General features: G+C 40.4%; 1 protein-coding gene across 6 annotated transcripts in view; it reads right to left on the minus strand.

The window, feature by feature from the left end:
- Nucleotides 1-21,471, minus strand: part of TRPC3 (transient receptor potential cation channel subfamily C member 3) — a 69,555-nt gene that overhangs the window by 38,032 nt on the left and 10,052 nt on the right. For all 6 annotated transcript variants that reach the window (XM_070504704.1, XM_044767284.2, XM_070504703.1 and 3 more), the window contains exons 2-3: nt 11,636-12,407; nt 5,276-5,464 (exon numbers count right to left, since the gene is read on the minus strand). In XM_070504704.1, coding sequence (XP_070360805.1) covers nt 5,276-5,464; nt 11,636-12,407 — 961 coding nt within the window. The remainder of the gene's footprint in view (nt 1-5,275; nt 5,465-11,635; nt 12,408-21,471) is intronic.

The raw sequence follows: 21,471 nt of genomic DNA on the forward strand, positions 1-21,471 counted from the left end.
ATCTTCATGAGAATGCTGCTGTTGTGCAAAAAATACGGTTGGAACTTTGTTTTTAATACATTGTTGGAGCCACGGATTATAGCATTTAAAAGAAAACATTCTCATGAATAAACCTAGATCATTCAACTTCTTTTTAAAGTTCCTTGAATTGTGAAATATAAACCAGAAACTTACATCGCACAAGTTTTTTGGATTTCGAATCCACTGAGTGCAAAACGTTCTGTTACATCTTGGTGCCTGAGCACAAACCTAGCCAAGAGGCTGCACAGTGCAGGACCCAGACCACAGCGGTCAGCACACGCACCCCAAAGTCCTGTAGTACATTTACCACTCTCTCATTGCATTGCTCCTTTTCTGGGCTTTCTCTACACACCTTCTGCATACATGGCGGATAATTTTATGCGTATATATTGCTGCACGTCTCTTTTCTCAATTTTTCTTTAGTTAAACCTAATCCCACTATGGCAGAAATAAGAGAGCAAGGAGGAAGAACTGAGGAAATGTTCTCCTCTTTCTCAAGAGCCTTGTTTTCCAGATTCCATGGTCTATCAAGTTCTAGTATCTTTTATCTCTGTCAAGGGCTTTCTTACAATAGACATAGCTCACTAGAAGTGGCAGAACTCTTGTTACTTCTACGGGGGGAGGGGACTTATGCTCATCCCCAAGTCACAGAGAAAGTAGAGGTACAGTTAGGATGTTTCTTTTGAGCATTTAGTCCATTCTTCTAATTGGAAAATAATGTTTTTGCCTAAAAGTTAACTTTCTTGTACTCATTTTAAAAAAATCAAATTTCACCTTTAACCCTATTCCATTCTCTTTTGTAGCATAATGTGGGTAACTCTACAAACAGTGATAATATTTACTATCTTTCCAGTTTTATTATTAACCTTAGAGACCACTCAGAAATGATTCTGGGATGAAGACTCTTCAACACTCACTTCCAGACAGAAGACACATTACTGTTTGTTCCCCACCAGCAGCATATGATTGCCCATTTCACCAAGAGCATTGAGAATTGTAACTTTCTATTCTTTAATAATTTGAGAGGGAAAGTGGTATTTATATATATATTTTTTCTTTTTTTTTGAGGAAGATTAGTCCTGAGCTAACATCTGCTGCAAATTCTCCTGTTTTTGCTGAGGAAGATGGGCCCTGAGCTAATAGCTGTGCCCATCTTCCTCCATTTATTATATGTGGAACGCCTGCCACAGCATGGCTTGATAAGCAGTGCGCAGGTCCACAGCCGGGATCCGAACTGGCACACCCCAGGCTGCCAAAGCAGAGGGCACGAACTTAACCGCTGCACCAGCAGGCCGGCTCCTGTATATTTAGTATGCATTTCTTTTATTACAAGAGGGTTTGAAAATTTTAAATATGTTTGTTAGCCGTTTGAATTTTCTCTTCTGTGAACTACCTATTCAAGCCGTTTATTTATTTTCCCACAGGACTCTAGAAATTTTCCTTACAAATTTGTTTGAACTCTTTGGATATTAAGAACATCAACATGGGGCGGCCCCATGGACAAGTGGTTAAGTTCGAGTGCTCCGGTTCAGGGTGTGGGCTTTCGCCAGTTCGGATCCTGGGCGTGGACATGGCACTGCTCATTAGGCAATGCTGAGGCAGCGTCCCACATGCCACAACTAGAAGGATCCACAACCAAAAAATATACAACTATGTATTGGGGGAGATTTGGGGGCGGGAAAGAAGACTGGCACCAGTTGTTAGCTGAGATGCCAATCTTTAATAAAAAGAAAAAAAAATCAACTCTTTGTAAGTTGTATTTGAGAAAAACGTTTTTCCCAGTCTGCCCTTCACTTTTTTGCTTAACATCTTTCTGATTTACAGAGGTTTTAAGTTGTATGTGGCCAAATTATTTATATTTTTGCTTCGTTATTTCTTCTACTGCTTTTCTGTTGGAAAGTTCTTTTCCACATAAACATTCTTCTTTTTTTTGTTGTTGAGGAAGATTGGCCTTGAGCTAACATCATGCCCATCTTCCTCTACTTTGTATGTGGGGTGCCTACAACAGCATGGCTTGCCAAGCGGTGGCATGTCCACACCCGGGATCCCAACTGGTGAACCCTGGGCCGCCTAAGCGGAACATGTGAACCTAACCACTGTGCCACCAGGCCTGCCTCCCCACATAAACATTAAATTCATGTTCAGATAGCTCCCATTTGGGTCTTTTATATTTTCATTTTCTTGATTAACTGCCATTGACTCTCTAAGGCCTGGAGTGAAGACCTGAACTCTGGTAACTCTGAGTCCAGATAGAAGCCAACAGCCTCAGAACCAGAGCTGGGAGTAGATCTTGGGTAGATGGCAAAAGAGACTTCCTGAGTCTCTTGTGGGACCTAAATGGCTTACCATTACATAAAACTGGTTTCCTTGGTGAAATTATGGGTTTATTTGAATAATTATGAGTTTATTATGCTATCAGGGGGACAAAAATTCCATAACATATAAAGTTATTTTGAAATACCAATGCCTCACACATAGCTGGAGATCACCTCAGTGCCACATTGGGGAGGGTTCACACATCATTTTAATTTTACTTGGTTTTATTTGGGAACCAGAAATGAGATGATGGAAAAAGGAAGCAGGAGAAGTGGGTGGGGGTATCTTCCCTCTTTGTTAGATGGAGACGGGTGAGTGTTGAGTGAAGAATGAGGGAAGTCTTGGAGAGAAAGAAAGAAAGAGGAATTGGTGCTTTTTTGGGCATTCTAGAATAGAGTTCTTACAAACATTTATTGAGTAAAGAAACCAAATCAAAGACTTGAACTAATATTCCTTTTATAACATAAAACAAACAAAACCAAAAATGCCTGCGAAGTCCTAAGTTTCCTTTCAGTTCTAAATACATTTTTTTGATGTTTCCTGGCAGTTGACTGATGGTAAATTTATTATTAATGATGCCTCATACACTGTAACCTACACATCAATTTATTTAAAATTAACATGCAGGAAGACATTCACCCTGCAAGACAGGTTGGTTAACAGAAGCTGTAGATGAGCTGTCTCTGCTAATATGACACTTTCAAAGCAATGATAAAGAACCAGGGACAACTGAAATCAATCCTCTCCTCTCAGGTGCTAAAGAGAAGAGATGCATATTGCAAGATATGTGAATAAATGTCCAGACAGTTTTCTAAAAATGGTCCAGTATTAATCTTATTCAAAATGACCTTTTTCCCTCAATACAGCAAAACCTCAACCAGCAAGAATGTTCTGAGAGGAGGGCAGTTGAGGCAATTTAATTATCTTGTAACTGATAATCCCTTGAAAAGTTATTTATTTCAATATTTACTGAGAATCTTCACATTTCACTGTCTTATTAAATAGAGGGGAGTCTGTCATTAATGGCTGGCTAAAATCTTGTGAACACCACATGCAGAAGTCCTCTACATTGTGGTAGAACTGTGTGTGTGTGTGTTTGTGTGTGTGTGTGCAGAGAGAGAGAGAGGTTTCCCATTCTCACCTGCTGCCAGCATTTGCCTAGGTTCCAGGGCTCAGAGGCATACGTGCAGCCTCTGATTTGGAAGGGGTCACATATAACAGGCAAGACTCAGGGGCCTTTTCTGTTGGTGTGGGAGCAGGTCATCTGCAGCAGAGGCAGAATTGTTCTCTTTGGGCCACAGAAACTCCATCACGAGGCCAGTTCTGGGCCTGGTTCTGGGCAAGGTTTCTGGAAGCACAGCTTAGATAAGCTTGTTCCTCCATCTCTCCTAATGCTGGTGTGAGCCTCCTCATAGCCCTTACTAAATTCCCTTCTGTTTAAATTGGCTATGGTCTGCGACTCAGGACTGAAACCAGTAGAGTGAACATGAAATCTGTCTGATGACTACGAACTGAACTTGCTTAAGAGTCACCATTCTGAGATTAAATTTTCACAATGTAGAAATGTTATTAGCTAATTCTTCTTGAACAATCACCATGTACCATCCCTGTGCTGACTACTTTACATGCATTAGCACATGTAATCCTCAAGACAACTGAAAAAGTAGTTATTACTGTTGTCCTCACTATTACTAACCAGCAGACCAAGGCTTAGACTGGTTAGGGCCTTGCCTGTGGTCACTCAGAGAACACATGGGTAACTTAAGACTTGAACCCTTGCAGGTTGTGTGGCATGCCCTCTTAAGCTCCATGCCACACTACAGAGAGGAGAGAAGACTCAGCTATTCATAGATTGCCAAGTTCATGAAACCAGATGTATTCCTGATAACAGCTTACTACTTCATGACTTATTGGTCTCTCTTGAGGTACCAAAAAGACTTTACTTATCTAACATATATGAGCTGTTAGACTCTAGATCATTGAGATTTTTATTATAGTGAAACATCATAACTACAATTTTCATGAGTTATTTACAAGCCCCATACAAGTACAAACACATACACAAGACAATTTATCTGCAATAACCAGAGTAAAAAAGCAGTCATAACTTTTATTTCTAGCAACTGCATGGCCAACTCCATAAGCCATGTGACCTTAGACATGTCATTTAAGTTTGGCAAACCTCAGTCTCCTTGTAAAATAGAAATCTTATCATCTCTCTTACCTATTTTATAGGAGAAATGGATGATAACATAGGCTTGTCACAAGGATTAACATGAGAATGTGCGTAACTGCGCCTTACAAAAATGTATACAAGTAACAGATTTTATTATCATTAATTGCATTGTAATTAACAGTTTACAAAGTTATTTTGCATATCTTAATCCATGGAAATTTCACTAAAACCTTGACATGGGTAAGAGATATTATCTTCCTTTTATATGAAGAAACTGAAATTTAAGGAAGTTTTATGACTTATCCAAGGTCCCACAATGGATAAAAAGTAGAAAAGATCAGAAACTAAACATTTGACTCATAACTTTACCATGCTACTTCGCTTCATCTCTTTCATGAAGGAAAAAAATCTTTCACCAACAGCATCTATGCTTATTATTAAAAAAAAAATTCCTAGGGGGCTGGCCCCGTGGCCGAGTGGTTAAGTTCGCGTGCTCCGCTGCAGGCGGCCCAGTGTTTCGTTGGTTCAAATCCTGGGCGCAGACATGGCACTGCTCATCAAACCACGCTGAGGCAGCGTCCCACATGCCACAACTAGAAGGACCCACAACGAAGAATATACAACTATGTACCGGGGGGCTTTGGGGAGAAAAAGGAAAAAATAAAAAAATAAAATCTTTAAAAAAAAAAAATTCCTAGGATTATGGCATAGTTGACATTACATGTTTACTCCAATGCAGAGCTGGATGAGTGGGCCACTCACCTTTTTGACTTCATACTTAATAGCAAGTTTGACACGACTCAACGACGCTTTATGCCTGTGCACCTCCAGGGGCTCTGCCGACTCCAAATCTCCATTGAGAATAGCTTCTACCTCTTCCGAGTCTCGGCAAAGATCCAGCACACCCACTACAAAGTCTTTGCATTGCATGGAGAGCTTCCGATAGTCATTCTAAGAACAAGAGGTTTAGAGTTTAATACAAAGAATTTGCTTTAACTCAACATACAGTGTTGAGAGTTTGTGTAAATTAGAAAAAGGTATCCTCTCCTCTGGGGAGGAAGCTGCAGCCCTTATCTGGCTGCAAGGCTTACTGAGTTAGATACAGGCTGGATTGGCCCCCACCCATCCACTTAGCCAGGACCTTTCCACAACCTGCCCAACCATATAAGACAGCTCTGAAAATGGTATGTATATACATCACTGGCTTGTATTACAACACGTTGGCTACATGCTGATGCTAAAAGATCAAAGGATCAAAAAGAGTTGTATTCCTCTTGTACAGATAAACAGGAGTCTTCTTAAAACCCAAAGAAGACTACTTCCATAATGAAAACTTTTTTAAATGGCCATTTTTCTAATGCAGCAATTTGACATAGAAGATTGACTATACATAAAAATAACTTGCCCTTTTTCTAATGCAGCAATTTGACATAGAAGATTGACTATACATAAAAATAACTTGTCCAGGGGCTGGCCCCGGGTCAGAGTGGTTAAGTTTGTGCTCTCCTCTACAGCGGCCCAGGGTTTCGCCAGTTCGGATCCTGGGCGCGGACATGGCACCGCTCATCAGGCCACGTTGAGGCAGGTCCCACGTACTACAACTAGAAGGATCCACAACTAAAATATACAACTATGTACTGGGGGGATTTGGGGAGAAAAAGCAGAAAGAAAAAAAAAAAAGATTGGCAACAGTTGTTAACTCAGGTGCCAATCTTTAAAAAAAAAATAACTTGTCCAGTTTACTATTCCTTGCCTTGTTGGAGACATTGCTTCTCAAAGTATAGTCCTCAGACCAGCAGCATTAATAGCACCTGGACATGTACTAGAAATGCAGATTCTCAGACCCCATCCCAGATGTCCTGATTTAGAAACTGAGGATGGGTTCCAGCAATCTGTGTTAACATGCTCTCCAGGTGTTTCTGATGCACATTTATGTTTGAGAATGACTGGTTTATGATGAATGTAAAGAGATGGACAGGTGTCAGCATAAAGATGGGGTATTTTTCCTTGTTTGTCTGAAGGCCACATGATCACATCAGCAGAACTAGAGGGAGAGAAATGTCTGATTACATGTAATTAAATTCTCAAGAGTTGCAGAATATCAATACCTGAGAGAAAAATTTCCAGGCCACTGGAACTAACACCTTGCTAAAAATAATCTGTGAGTCTTTAATTTCATTAGCATATTTCTATAGCACCATGAACTGCTATAAGGAAGTCAGCTGGCAGTATTCTCTATTACCTTCCAAATTGAGCTCAATTTCTAGACCACTGATTCCAGTCAAGGTGTCGACGACCATTTCTTGGGAAAGTATCTCACTTTCGGAAACCCCAGTTCCACTTCTACGGTTTTCGCTAACATTCTAGACCATTAAGAAAGTTAACCAGATGATAATCTAATTTGGTACATTTGAGGAAAATGGAATTCCTCATTTCAACATGTCCTGAGACACTGTGTATGTCTAATAACTAACACATAGCACAGCGGAATTGCTGGGCTTCGCAAAATTACAAGAAAAGACATGAAGATTTCAATTTTTTTCCTTAAATAACTAATTAACTTGATTTGATGAGCAAAAATCACGTCACTAAGTAAAATAAACAACAGGAGAGACTGTTTAAAGGCTACACAGACTGGAATAGTTTCCATTTCCGATATCAGAAATTCAGATAAAGAACAGTTACAGTTAATCCTTTTCCCCTCATAAGGGAACAGATAAAATGAATAAAAACTTCAATCTTTGGTTTCCATTCAAGTTGGTACCACGCAACTGATAAAATTAATAAAATGTTCAGTTTCTGGTTTCTATACAGAGTGTCAGTTAAATATCCATCTGCCTTCCATTCCTGAAAGACTAATGAAATGTTTTATTATAGCATCCAGAAGAAGTATTAAATCCATGTCTGTTTCCATATAAAGCTCCCCTTTTAATACATTTTTTTAGATGAAATTTCCTCATGTTACTCTTCAGTTCAGACTGTTCTGTAAGATTTGGAACAACATAGGATGGCCATTTCTCCATTGATCAAAAATAAAAGAGACTATTTTCTATGCTTGAAGAAAACAGTAACCACCTCTGCAGTAATACCTAAATAATGCCCTATTATCTTTAAAAATTATAATCTGTAAAGTATCCAGTCTTAAAGAAAGCTGTGTGGTGTTTTAACATCCACTGGAAAAACAGTCAAGAAACAAAAAATTGGTAATCATACACGTTGCAAGAACAACACTTTGTTTTCATAACAATTTAAACATTTCCTGCTGGAAGAAGTCTGCTATCCAACTGCAGAAAGTAATCAGAGCTGGAGATAACTGTGATTTCTCTGATTGCGGTCATGGGATACCGTTTTGTCAACCTATGCAGAGCTACCAGGGAAAGATGGAGAGCTCCGGCTAACAAAGGCCCTCCTGAGCGGCAAAAGGAACTATCCAAAGTCTGCACCACCCGAGGTGGACCTGTTAGTTCTCTCAGGAGGTTCTGCCTCGCGTTACTTCACCACTCAGATCATTTGTCTGGTCCGCATTTTCTAATAGGTGTCTCTTAATTTAGTTTTGCTTAATTGTCTCCATTGTGTCACTTTTCCATTATCATGACCCTCCAGAATGTTTCCAGATGGACTGCTGCCCACTTTACAGAGCAGGAACTCAAAACCCTGAGGACCTACTCAAGCGAAAGGAAGAACAGTGAAGCTTGGTCCTCATTACAAGCTGTCTACAGGTTTCAGCACACGTATTTTGATGTGTATGGTTTAATCATCATTCTAATTCTTTTTTATCCTTAAGAGGAAAATTGAAATTCAACTCTAAGCAGGCTTGGTTCTGTAAGATCCTTTTCCATGGTGTAGTAGTTAAAAGCATAAATCTGAAGCCAGACTTCCTGGGCTCAAATACTGCTTCTACCACTGTAGAAGTTGTGTGATCTTGGGAAAGTTACTTAACCTTCTTGATGAGAATAAGCCTACCTAATATTGCTACCGTGAGGATGAAATGCTTAGAGCAAGCTTGGTACATATCAAATACTAGGGAAGTGCTTCCGTGTTCCCAGGTACAGCATGTCAGATACAATATCTAGAACTGGGACCCAAGACACCAAGTCTAGGCTTAGCGGATAGGACCTTGGTTATAGCTTTTGTTTTCTCATTTGTAAAATGAGAAGTCTATATAGACAGATGATTCCTAGAGCATCTTTCTGCTATAAAATGCTACCTTGCTTTTGGCTTACATTCATTTTCCTCTTCTTTACAGCTCTACTGTGATATAAATTGAAACTGTTTTCCTACTTTAAAGGGAGGGAAACCAAGCCACAGGGGAGGCAAATGGCTTCGTCTTCTTCCTTTTTTTTTTTTTTCTCGCAAAAAAGTGCATCATTGACTCAGAATTAGGAAATATCACTTTCCATTCTCATAGCTCAATAAATGACCAGCTTCCTTGCCAATGACACTTGGAGGATTAGACCCAGAGTCCATCCTGTCCAATCGTCTGTTTCTCAGAATAGCTTCAGACAGCATTTATACATCCAAAATATTGCTTTAATAACCTGTCACCAAGCCATCCTCCATTAATTTATCTAAATCTGTATCCTAGAATGTTCAACCTCTTGCGGTAATGACCACATGTTTTCGGCACTTTGCCTCCTGTATTCTTCAAGGAACTTTGAAAACTGCATGGTGGCTTAGAACCTTCTCTGAAGCACCTAAGTGCTGGCAATTTGAGGAGTCAGATGCTAGGAGTGAGATGCTCACAGGCCATTGATAAGATTAAATAGGTATAGGTATCTGCAAAGGGAAAAAAAAATCACCTCTTTTTCACTAGGGGCACATTATCTATTTTTTCATTTCAAGACTCGTACTTTGAGCTCAAAGTCTCTACAGAAAGAACATAGTGAACACCATGTAACAGGGTGAATGAGGTCACCTGCTTGCCTCAGAAATGAGCTTCACTGCCACTGCCCGCTCAGAGCTCAGAGTCTCTGGGTCAATGCTGTGAAAGCACTATTTTCTCTGTCTAAAGCCCTGAAAGATGGACACGAGCAGAGGATGAGAGGGCAAAGAGGTGAAAGCAACGCAGATAAGAAAAAAATAACAAGGACAGGAAAGAATGAGAAAGAAAAGGGCTACTTAGTCAGAGGAAAGCCCTGCAGTCCTCAGACACTATAACATCTGAAGAACTGGCTGTATTTTGCCTCTGAGGGCATTATGCTGCACAAGTGCTTTCCATGTAATTCAGAAAACAGAGCAGTGAGGTTGAGATGATTTGTGCCTATCCTTAGATACTTGGCAGCTTTATGCATGCCCTCTCAAACCCAGTTACGCTTTTTCCTCTTTTTGCCTCTTTACTTGTAATATTTTCCCACCTTTGAAAGGTTATCAGAGGTGATTCTTTAAGTCAGGATAAAGGAGATTCTAAGTATTATCAACAAGGATTTAGCCGGATTCAGGGGAAAACTATGAATCACGAATTTTCTTACCATCGCTTCACCGAGATAATGTCTCTGGGCAGAATTGCAAACGTCACCATCTTTCGTAAATTATTAAAATGCAATCTTAGAAAATATTCCCTTTGGTAGAATCTTATTTGCAAACTTTCGATATATATCAAGCAAAATGTGTAAAAACAAGTTTTGAGTGACATTTGAAATAGTGACAAATAAATAAATTTAGAATTATAATTTTTTACTGCTATGTCCAAATAAAGAAATGTCCATTAGAACTACTTCATCTGAATGTTTTTCTATTCTCTCTAAACAGAATTTGAAGTTTTCAATTTGCTCTACCTGAGTTCTGTCTAAAACAAATTCATTCATTTTTGGTCCAAAGAAATAAATCTTTTTGAATACCACATAATGAATTCCTTCAAAAGGAGTAGATGCAAGGTGATATTTATTCTTTCTTTGTTTTTTCCCACATTTTTTCAAAATTTTTACATCAAATATGTGTAGCTTTTATATAAAAAAAAATTTAATGGAATAACAGATAAAAACTATACCATGGCCAGATCTCCACCAGGACAATATGAGGGTTGATGAATATTTAGGGGATCTGGTGTATGTGGAAGGAAAAAAAAAGCCACAAAATTTTCCTACCATTTTCTTGCAACCCCTTCACCTGAATTATATTGCTAGTTGCATCTGTGTAAATCTCGCTTAAGTATGAAAAACTGTGACAAGATCTGAAAGAAAGAATAATCAGTCCTTGTGTGATCTGACACCACAACACTAAACTAAAAAGAAGATCAACTCAGTATCTGGAATATAATGCAAGGAATTAATGTCTACAATCATCTTCTTAGGTGGACAATGGGAGACAAGAATCTGCCGAAAAACAGTCTGACTGACTTTCACCAGAACTACGAAATCTCCTTTTGTCCCAGATTTAATAGGTAGAACCATCCAAAATGCATGGGAGGAAGTAGCAACTGCAGAAAAACTAAAAATATTCGATCACTAAAGTATAATTTTTGCAAAAACAAATAATACTGCTTGACTGCAGGTGATGTCGGGGGAAAAAAGTTCACTCAAAAAAAAAAAAAAGAAAAACCCATTAAAGCAAAACACTTTACTGTCCTTATGTTTCTGGGTTGACCTGATGTCAATGGTTCACCACTGGGAATATACATTTGTGGATTTCAGAGACAGGCATTTTTGTCATATTAATGAAATGACTTTAATAGTATTTTATGTCAGTCTTTTGATTTTCTATCTAAAGGAATATACAAATGTTTGGGCCAATAAACAGTGCATGCAAAACTAATACTACTTCTGTGTTGGATGCCACCACACAACTAACCACAGGAGGAGCAAGAATTTGGAAGGGAAGTCACACCAAATCTCTCCTTTTAACCAAAGGGGAGAAGTTTTGTTGTCTACTTAGCGCTTATCCAGAACACAGAGTCGAGCCGTAATTATAGCTCTCTGATCAAGAATATACCCATCCCATAAGCGAATTTATCACACCACCAGGCTGAGAGGGGAAAATCATCATTTTGTGAACGCTGCTCCCAATCCCTCGTGATTTTAAATCCAAAGAGCAAAGCCCATTCTGAAGCAAACTACGGACAGCGCGAGGCAGCAGCCGGGAAGTAGACGAGCGCACAGGGCAGCCGGGGTGGCGCGCGGAGCTTACCTTGAATTCCTTCTCTATGTTGGCCAGCTTGGCCAGCTCGTTGCTGAGCTCCAGGGCGGTGAGCACGGGGTCCTCGCTGGACAAGGACAGGTACGCCGGGCTGGCCAGCCCCTTGTAGGCATTGATCCTCGAGCGCGAGTGGCTAAAGGAGTCGTGCCTCTGCTTCTCCATACAGTCCCCGCACTTGCAGAAATAGTCGTGCGGCCGCTCGATCCTGGCGCCCTTCATCAGCAGCATGTGCACCACCTCGTACTTCTGGCAGTGTGCCGCCAGGATGATGGGGGTGATGTCGGGCGAGAAGCGCGTGCCGTCCTCGTCGTAGGCATAGAAGTCGTCGTCCTGCAGCTCCTGCTCGCAGGGGCTCAGGGTCAGGCGCTTGCTGGCCGCGAAGCCGGGGTGGTTGAGGATGGCCTCCACGATGCGCACGTAGCCCTTGCTAATGGCGAGCAGCAGGGCATCGCCGATGCGCGCCAGGTTTTCCTTCTTGAGCAGCAGCTCGGTCACTTCCAGGTGCTCGTTGCCCACGGCCAGCTGCAGCGCATTCTGGCCCATGTAGTCCACGCAGTTGACGTTCAGCGTCTTGGACTCTTCCAGCATCTTGCGCACCACAGGGATGTTGCCGTACTCGGCGGCGTCGAGGAAGCGCTCCTCCTCCGCTGTGAGGCTGGTGCCCCGGTCGTTGAACATGAAGGCAGGGCCCCGGACGGCCTGGCGCCGGCCCTTCTCCCGCATCACCGTCTTGCGCCTCAAGGACGGGCTTCCCTCCATGGACCTAACCAGCAGCAACGAAAAAACAACTGTGGAATATTAGGGCATGTTGCTTCCTCCCACATACCGAGCCCTTTCTGGAATAGACGGCACCCATCTCAGACCTGTGGCCCGCAGACAGGTGGGTCAGTTGCTAACAACCAGCCTGAAATTTACACCTGTACCTAACATGGGCTGCTAGAACACTGAGAGGAGCCAGTAGCCTTTTAGAACAAGGGTTCCTGTTCAATAGAAAATGGCATTCAGAAGGAATAGTCATATAAACAATTTCCAGACACCCGTGTCTCCCTTGTGACCCTGGCAAAGAGGGAACTCATCGTGCCTTGTGGAAATAACCTTACTAGTGCTCTTAAAAGTCTTGAAAACAGAGGCTAGCACATACGTGGCACCAAAGCACCAGGCTTGAAAGATAAAGTAAATATTTCAAGAATTAGGCCAGAACAATCCTCTCAAGTCATTGCATGTTTTTAACTAAATAAAATCACTGACAAAAAAAAAAGTATCATCTTTCACCATCTTAAGTTTATCCTTTTCTTTTAAGGGTATCTCCCCTGAAAAACACACAATTCATTTTTTTCAATGACACAGACAACATTTAGCAATTATAAAATTAGAGTATCAATCTAGATTTAGTTTATTGAAAATAACTGTACCTGTGTAATAAGAATTGTTTAATTATATAGCTGTCTCTTTGAACTAAAAGGATAGGTATGATTTATGGTTTAAAAATTACTAGTATTACTTTGTAAATAAAGCAATTGGTCACTAATTGTATATCCACAACAATGTGCACTGGAATCCCAACACCAACCACCTCAGCTGAGATTTAGCTGCATTATAAAAGTCATATCATTAATTGATGTGTGCAGGAATTCGAGTTCACATTTTTATTTCTGTGATGCTGGGTAAATAATTTCATTTCCTTGGGCTTCCTTACCCGAGGTGTAAAATGGAAATTTACAGAGCTCTGCAGATTTTCCTCATGGGTTCATGAATAGAAAGCTTTTTAAGAAGTTCTGAGTCTCTGAAAAATAATGCTAAATAAACAATATAATTTTGAACATTGTGATTATTTTTAATATTTCAATGGCTATTGTTATAAGTACAAATTTGCATCTTTACCTAGTTCTAACATTCTTGCTGATTGAAATGCTCAAGATAACTTCTTTTTAAAAATCCGTGATTTTTGTTTCTTGTATGAGTCATACCAAAAGGCACCAGATAAAGCTCTTTTCACAATACTAACTTTTGAAGCAAATACAAGTGATAAGTTAAAAGTGAAATGACTGGGGAAAAATGCTTTCCTTCTATAATATATATTCCAGAAATACCTCTACCATTGACAACATGGTATTCATAGTCAGGGGTTGAAAACCAGTAAGGGGTCTGGAGGTGGACATTAGGGAGCATCTCCAGCAGGTGAATCCAGAGGTAGTTACCAGCCCCGAATCTCTGTTCTCAGCTCTGTGGGCACCAAACCACGAGAGGAGCACAGAAGCCACTGGCAGAAATTTCCCAGATAGAGACCAAGGAAACACGGCCAGGCAAACCTGCAGAGATGAGGAAACCAAAGAGGTCCCCAGAGACGCTTGTTAACTTGTCCAGAGGCAGAGAGGGCTGTGACTACCACCCCGTTCTGACTGCTCAACTAGTATCAGGTGATCAACTGTTAAAAATTAAATATAGTATATATATATATATATATATATATATACACATTTATATATATGCATATATATACACACATATGTATGCACACACATATATGTATATTTGTAGCAATTTCTAGAAAGCAGCACAAGAAGCTTTTAATTGTAATTACTTGTGAGGCTCTGAGGAATGGAAAGGAGAAGCCATGGGGAAAGGGAGATTTTTTTTTTTATTAAGATTATGATAGATTACAACCTTGTGAGATTTCAGTTGTACATTATTGTTAGTAATGTTGTGGGTACACCACTTCACCCTTTGTGCCCTCCCCCCACCCCCCCTTTTCCCTGGCAACCACCGATCGGTTCTCCATGTCTATATATAACTTCCACCTATAAGTGGGGTCATATAGAGTTCGTCTTTCTCTGTCTGGCTTATTTTGCTTAACATAATACCCTCAAGGTCCATCCATGTTGATGCGAATGGAACAATTTGGTCCTTTTTTATGGCTGAGTAGTATTCCATTGTGTATATATACCATATCTTCTTTATCTAGTCGTCAGTTTCTGGGCATTTAGGTTGGTTCCACATCTTGGCTATTGTAAATAATGCTGCGATGAACATAGGGGTGCATGGGACTCTTGGCATTGCTGATTTCAGGCTCTTAGGATAGATACCCAGTAGTGGGATAGCTGGGTCATAGGGTATTTCTATTTTTAACTTTTTGAGAAATCTCCATACTGTTTTCCATAGTGGCTGCGCTAGTTTGCATTCCCACCAACAGTGTATGAGGGTTCCTTTTTCTCCACAACCTCTCCAACATTTGTCACTTTTGGTTTTGGATATTTTTGCCAATCTAACGGGTGTAAGGTGATATCTTAGTGTAGTTTTGATTTGCATTTCCCTGATGATTAGCGATGATGAACATCTTTTCATGTGTCTATTGGCCATACTTATATCTTCTTTGGAGAAATGTCTGTTCATGTCGGGAAAGGGAGATTTTCACTTTTCACTTATATTTTGAATAGTTTTAACCACAGTTTGAATATTTTTATTAAAAAATAAAATTAAGGTTTTAAATTTTTATTTAATTTAATCCCTTAGTTGACAAAATTTGTTAAATATAAGTACTTATTTGGAACCATTACATTATAATCTTTCTGAAGCTAAATAAATGCCATACGATTGGCTATTATTTGTGGGGTGTGGACGTGTGGTGCATAGCGTAGTGTGTGGAGTGTGTGGTATGTGTGGGAGACAAGGAGGTGCAAGGTCAGGGGGAGGGGTGTTGTGTGTGCTGTGTGTGTGTGTGTTGATACGACGATGATTTTTAGGTGGACAAGAGCTGGGAAATAGTATTCACTGAACTACAAAGAAGAGAACTTTGTTTTGAGGCCAAACTCTATGACAAGAGTTGTAAACAAAACTTGCAAATATTGTCATTGTAATAAGTGAGTATGTTTTATTACTATTAATGGTACTGACTTCATTGGGTAAATATTTTTACTGTTAAGCTGCCAACTGGTACTCTTCAAATGGCTAGGATTTCCATATTGTAAAAAAGATGAATTTTGTGCTTACCATTAATAATATATTTACATTATCTATGACTACAGAATATATGTGCAGAGTATATATGTCTACAGAATTCCAATCTTTATTCAAATGGGTTATCTTTGGAGAAATAAATGCATTATTAAAGTGTCACATCTTATTGTAAGGGCTTTTTATCTAATGATTGCTATCTACCAAGAAAATCACTTATAAAATCACCCACCTTTTCTCCCAAAAGAGAGTGACTTGAAAATACCAGAAAATGATTCTTTCACGAATCTTTCCTTTGTGTTTCTTAGCATTTTTAAGTTTTTTCTTAATATTTCTTCTTCTTTCAGAAACTATACCTCCATATTGTGTATGTGAGCTGAATGCGGGATTTTAATATTATACAACACAAATCACATGAGTTATTTTCATTTTGTCTTTGAAAGATTCTAACACTGAGGTACGTGTGAAGTCAGATTTCTCAATTAGAACAAATTATACCACTATTTCAAAATAAAAGAGCTGACAATGTTATTTATCTTCATGGTAAATCCACATAGGAATGTGGATTTTTTTTTTTAACAGTCCTTACAGTATTAAGATAACCTTCATTAATCTGGATTGAAAGAATGGAATGAGTCACATTCAATTCATCCACAATACATAAACATGGCCCGAATCTCAGCTGGTCTTGACAATGCATCTCCTCTAGCAAGAGAAATAAGGAAGAAATGAGGGCGAATGGGAGAGGATGCTTAACTTTAGTAATGCTAACACTAAAATCATTTTGCCAGGCATTTTCTTACCTCCAGATCCTCATCCAATGGGTTGACTCATTCAGCACTGCAAGCATATATTGTGCAGGGCCTTCTTTGCACTGGAGTACCACTGACCTGAACCAGATGCTCTACAAGGTCCATATACAAGCTCCTTCATGGCCCATATGGATGGCTGCTAATATCTGACTGCTATGACCTGAATTTAGCCACTCCCCATCAAATCTGTATGTTGGAGTCCAAACCCTCAATGTAATGGTGTTTGGAGATGAGACCCTTGGGAGGTAATTAGGGTTAGATGAGGTCCTGAGGGTGGATCCCTCATGATGGGATTAGTGTCCTTAGAAGAAGAGACACCAGAGCTTGCTCTATCTCTCTGCCACATGAAGATACAATAAGAAGGAAGCTGTCTGCAAGCTAGGAAGAGAGCTCTCACCAGAACCCAGTCACGCTGGCACTGTGATCTTGAACTTCCAGCCTCCAGACTGTGAGAAAATACATTTCTGTTGTTTAAGCCACCCCGTCTATGGTATTTTGTTATGGCGGCCTAAGCTGAGTAAGACACTGACCACACAGCTTAAGGCAAAAAAAAATTTTCATGCTTTATGAAACAAACTTTGGGTCCTTAGTACTTGTCAAACACTTAAGCAGATAAAAAGTTCTTTCTAAAAATATTTTGGTCCACCCAAAGGCAACACTTTGCTCCATTTTATCCAGAGGCAGAAATACAAGTAACACTCTTCAGTTTTCATAACTTTAACATCAGCTCATCTGACCTCTAACAGTGTTTCTCTAAGTGTGACTTGAGGATGACCTGCCTCAAGATGACGCAGAGTGCCAGTTAAAATGCAGATTTATGGGCCCCGTTCTATTTTTTTTTTTTGAGGAAGATTAGCCCTGAGCTAACTGCTGCCAATCCTCCTCTTTTTGCTGAGGAAGACTGGCCCTGAGCTAACGTCCGTACCCATCTTCCTCTACTTTATATGTGGGATGCCTGCTGCAGCATGGCTTGCCAAGCAGTGCCATGTCCGCACCCGGGATCCGGACCAGTGAACCCTGGGCTGCCAAGAAGCAGAAGGTGCGAACTTAACTGCTGCACCACTGGGATTGTCCCTTGGGCTTCATTCTAGATTAACTAAATCAGAATCTCTCAGGGGTGGGGCCCTGGTATTTTAAATGAGCATCCTTTGCAATTCCTATGCACAGCAAGGTTGGGAAGCTCCAGTATAAAAACAATGGAGCTAGCCTGGATCAACAACCCCAGGTTATGAAGCCTTTAATTTCCTGTTACATGGGCCCTGCCAAAAGTAGTTTTGAAATAACATGTGTGAGCAGCGCAGGCTAAGGGACAAGCAGCCTTACATTCATTTAGGTTTTCTATGCTTTATCACCATTTAAAATTTGATCTCCAGAAAGTACTTACCCCAACCACAGTAAATACGCAGCCTGCAGAAATGCCTTCCCCTGTGACCATTTAACATCATGCTCTTGCTTTTTATCAAGGTGATGTTTTTAAAAGGTTACTGTGTCTTCTTAAAAACTGCATTTAAAGGATTAAAGAGCTTGTCCATTATAGTATCCACTGTACCTCTTATGAGGATTCAAGTGCTAAAGTCATCCCAGAATTGTGTATCAAGAAGCCACTCTCTCCAGATGAGTTTGCTTCCTTTCATTGTATAAACCATATAACCCTTGCCTTTTTTTTTCCCCTCCGACCCAGGGTATCCAGGGATTTACCTCAAATCTAAAAGTGTTCATTTGCCATCACTATCCTATCCCAGATTTCCGGCAGTCTTTCACCTCCTCCTAAATGATTTATCACATAGATTTTAAATCAATTATCCTATATTCCATGTGTTTTAAGCCTATTTTATGGTTATTTAAATTTTTTTTAAGAAATACAGTATTAATAAATACCCCCTCATATGTGCCACCACTGCACACATTCCTGGATGGTAAGGTCATAGCCTATTTATCATTATCCAGTGACCCATAGGGAGTACATACTCAATAAATATCCATTCAGTTGAGTTACTGAATCTCTTTCCAGGCTCTGTCCTCTCACTTGACCTCAGGTCCCACAGGTACAACTCTCTGTCCCCTGGTCACTCGAAAATGCCCCAACTCAGCTTCTTCCTTAAATTGGCTCCCCCTCCTAACATTTGCATCTCAAGCCAGTTATTCAGCTTTAGCAATCTCAAGGTCATCTATGACTCACTGTCTTGATCCTGTCAGCACAATGTTCTGAAGCTCCTCCTTTGGAATGTTTCTTGTACTGGACTCTTCCTTCCAGTTCTCATTGCCAGCATCACTTTCCAGATCTTCAACAAATCATAGCTGGATTATTACAACAGTTTTCCAACAGAGATGGCACCAGGGAAGGCTACTAAACTGCACTGAGTACCTGGTCTATACCTATGTTTTTCATGCACTATATTTAATTCTCATAACAATGCTATGAAGCAGGTATTATTTTCTGTTTCATAAATAAGAAAAACAACCTCAAAGGAAATTGCCCAAGGTAACACACATAGTAAAATGCAGACTGGGATTCTGCCTGGGGTCTGTCTGACTCCTATTCTTTCCAGTGCTTCATGCTGCTCCTGATTTTCCCCTTTGTACCCACAGCCATCCCCAGCATCTTGCTCGTCTTCAACTCTGCTTTAACTACCACACTCGTCTTAAAACAAAACCAAACCAAACCAGAATCCTCCTGTTGACAGCATCCCCCACCCCCTGCCTGGCCAATCTTCTTTTCCTTGCTCCTCAGACTCATTCTTCACTGTCCTCAAAACATATTATTCTACTTCCTTCTATGCTATCAAGGGTATTCCAATAATATCAAGGGTATTTTTTGAAAAATTAGTCGGATGCTTTTTTCCTCTGCCTTTCCAAATACAAGATCTTTGCCCCGGTTGACTTAGGCTGTCTTACTGCCTGGGGAGTGAGTGTTGTAGTGTAGAGTTGAGTGGGCATGTTTAGGGGGAAATGGAGAAGGCAAGTTTTAGAAGAGGAGTGCAAAGGGAAACATCAAGGTAATTTACAGCTTTTTGCAAGAAAACTGAGATTTTGCAAGCAGAATTTGGGTAAAGGAAAATCGTCTTGAGGAAGGATTTGTTCAATTCCTTTATTTCTCTAATTAATTCTGAAGGAACTGATCACAGAGCACTCTCATCATGCAGACAAGATAGCTCTCCCACTTTTGACAAGCAAAGTCATGATGCTTACTGTCCTGGGAAAAGAAAGACAATAAGAGAAGGCAAGTAAAATTCAAGATGTGGATCCCACAGGGTGAGGAATCATGGAGGGCAGGGGATTCTGGCCCTGCTTATGTTATCTGGAGATCTGGGACAGCCAGCCTGGTTAAGCAGGGAATTGTAAGGGCTTTCTCAAGCCTCCCTCAGCTCCCAGGTCACGTGGACCCTGCACTGAGAGCCAGGGAGCCTGTGTCAAGACTAGGGACGACGGCTGGTGCGGTTAGCTAGATAGAGCTCTGTAGCCCATGGGAACTGAGCTGAAACCATGTACAGCAGGGAGCACATCTGGGTTATACCAAAGGCAAGTCAGCCAAGATCAAGTTACTGCTGCTGACAAGCAGCACCCAAGTAGACAATGAACATTGCCTAGAGACGGGAAGAATCAAAGGACACCAACTCTTTCCCCCTCCAGGGGACACATAAGCTCCCCTCCCCCAATGCCCAGATGCTACAGAGAAGAGCCAGGGCAGGGGCAGCTTTCTGGGAGCCTGAGCAATTTTTCTTAAAAAGAAAATTTACTTTATACTATCACACTAAGATCAATGAAATCAGCCTCATAGCATCCCTCCTGAGTGTGATAAACTGGGGGTGGGCATGAACACCATAGAGACTCTGGCCCTTGTGGAGACTGGGGGGGAAGACTGAGCAAGCAAAGGTCCCTTAGACACCCCCTCAAGGCACATGGAGACACTGTCCTGTTGAGCAAATCCCTGCACCAATAGAGGGCAAGCCTTCCCTCCCTGTTAACTCACATAACTGCCTAATTGCTTAATTCACTTAATTGCTTAATTTATTGATTGCTTAATTCATTTGTTGAATGAGAATAAGTGTCTGTTTAGCAAGCAAAAAACAAAAACAGAATATAAAAAACTAATTTAAGCCACAGGTTGGACCTCTGGTTCACTTTTTTCTCTCCCACTCAGCCGGGGGAGGCTCAGGAGAAAGACCTTTTTGTTACAGGCAGATTACAGGAGCTACATGCTCCCGCTCAGCCAAGCTGTCATGGTTTCTTGACTCTGCCACACCTGCCTCTGGATGCTCCTTTTGTTTCCATCCTAGGCATACTCTTTTTTCTGCCCTTTGCCGGTTCAAATCCTTCCTACCTTCCGTGGTCCAGCTTACATTAGACTTCCGTAAATAGAGGGTAAAGTTTCACAGGGTAATGACTAGAAGACCTGCAAGATTCTGTCCATTCTGAAATGTTGTCTTTTGATCCTTTCTGAAACCATTCCTGACTATTTCATCAGCCTGAGTTTTTGTAACACTGCTAGTCTGCCCCTAAATCTATATGCTTAATTTTATTTCATCTTCTTGATTACTGTCTCCTCTGATATTCATGCCCCCTAAGTTCAATTGAGGATAGATGCTTCATGTTTCCTATGTTATGTTTTATAATTCTTATATCACCTCTACAGTACCTAATACAATGCAGTGTATGTTTAAAATATTTGTCAGTTGATACTAATTCTACAGATAAAGAGACTCAGTCAGAATGGTAAGTAACTTCCTTAAGGTCACTGAAGGGTAGCGAATTAGAAGATGAGAGTCAGAGGGCCTCTCCCAGGCTCTCTACTCTACCATGCTGTCTCTAGAGAATAAGAAAATGAATAACAGGTTGCAAATCAAAGTAACATTACTGTATTAAAATATATCCTCAGCTTATGTGTTGGAACATTTTGGTTCTATAAAGAACAGCTTCTAAAATGGCTCTTTGGATTGAACTGCAAGCTCTTTAGCACACAGCAACAAATGAACATTATTAAGAAATCACCTCAACTCCTTTATTGAAATGAGTGAGGAAATAACCACCTACTCAATGCACTTAGCAAGCAAGCAAACAAGGTAA

Source organism: Equus asinus, chromosome 3 (assembly GCF_041296235.1).
Source record: "Equus asinus isolate D_3611 breed Donkey chromosome 3, EquAss-T2T_v2, whole genome shotgun sequence".
In the NCBI taxonomy this organism is placed as follows: Eukaryota; Metazoa; Chordata; class Mammalia; order Perissodactyla; family Equidae; genus Equus; species Equus asinus.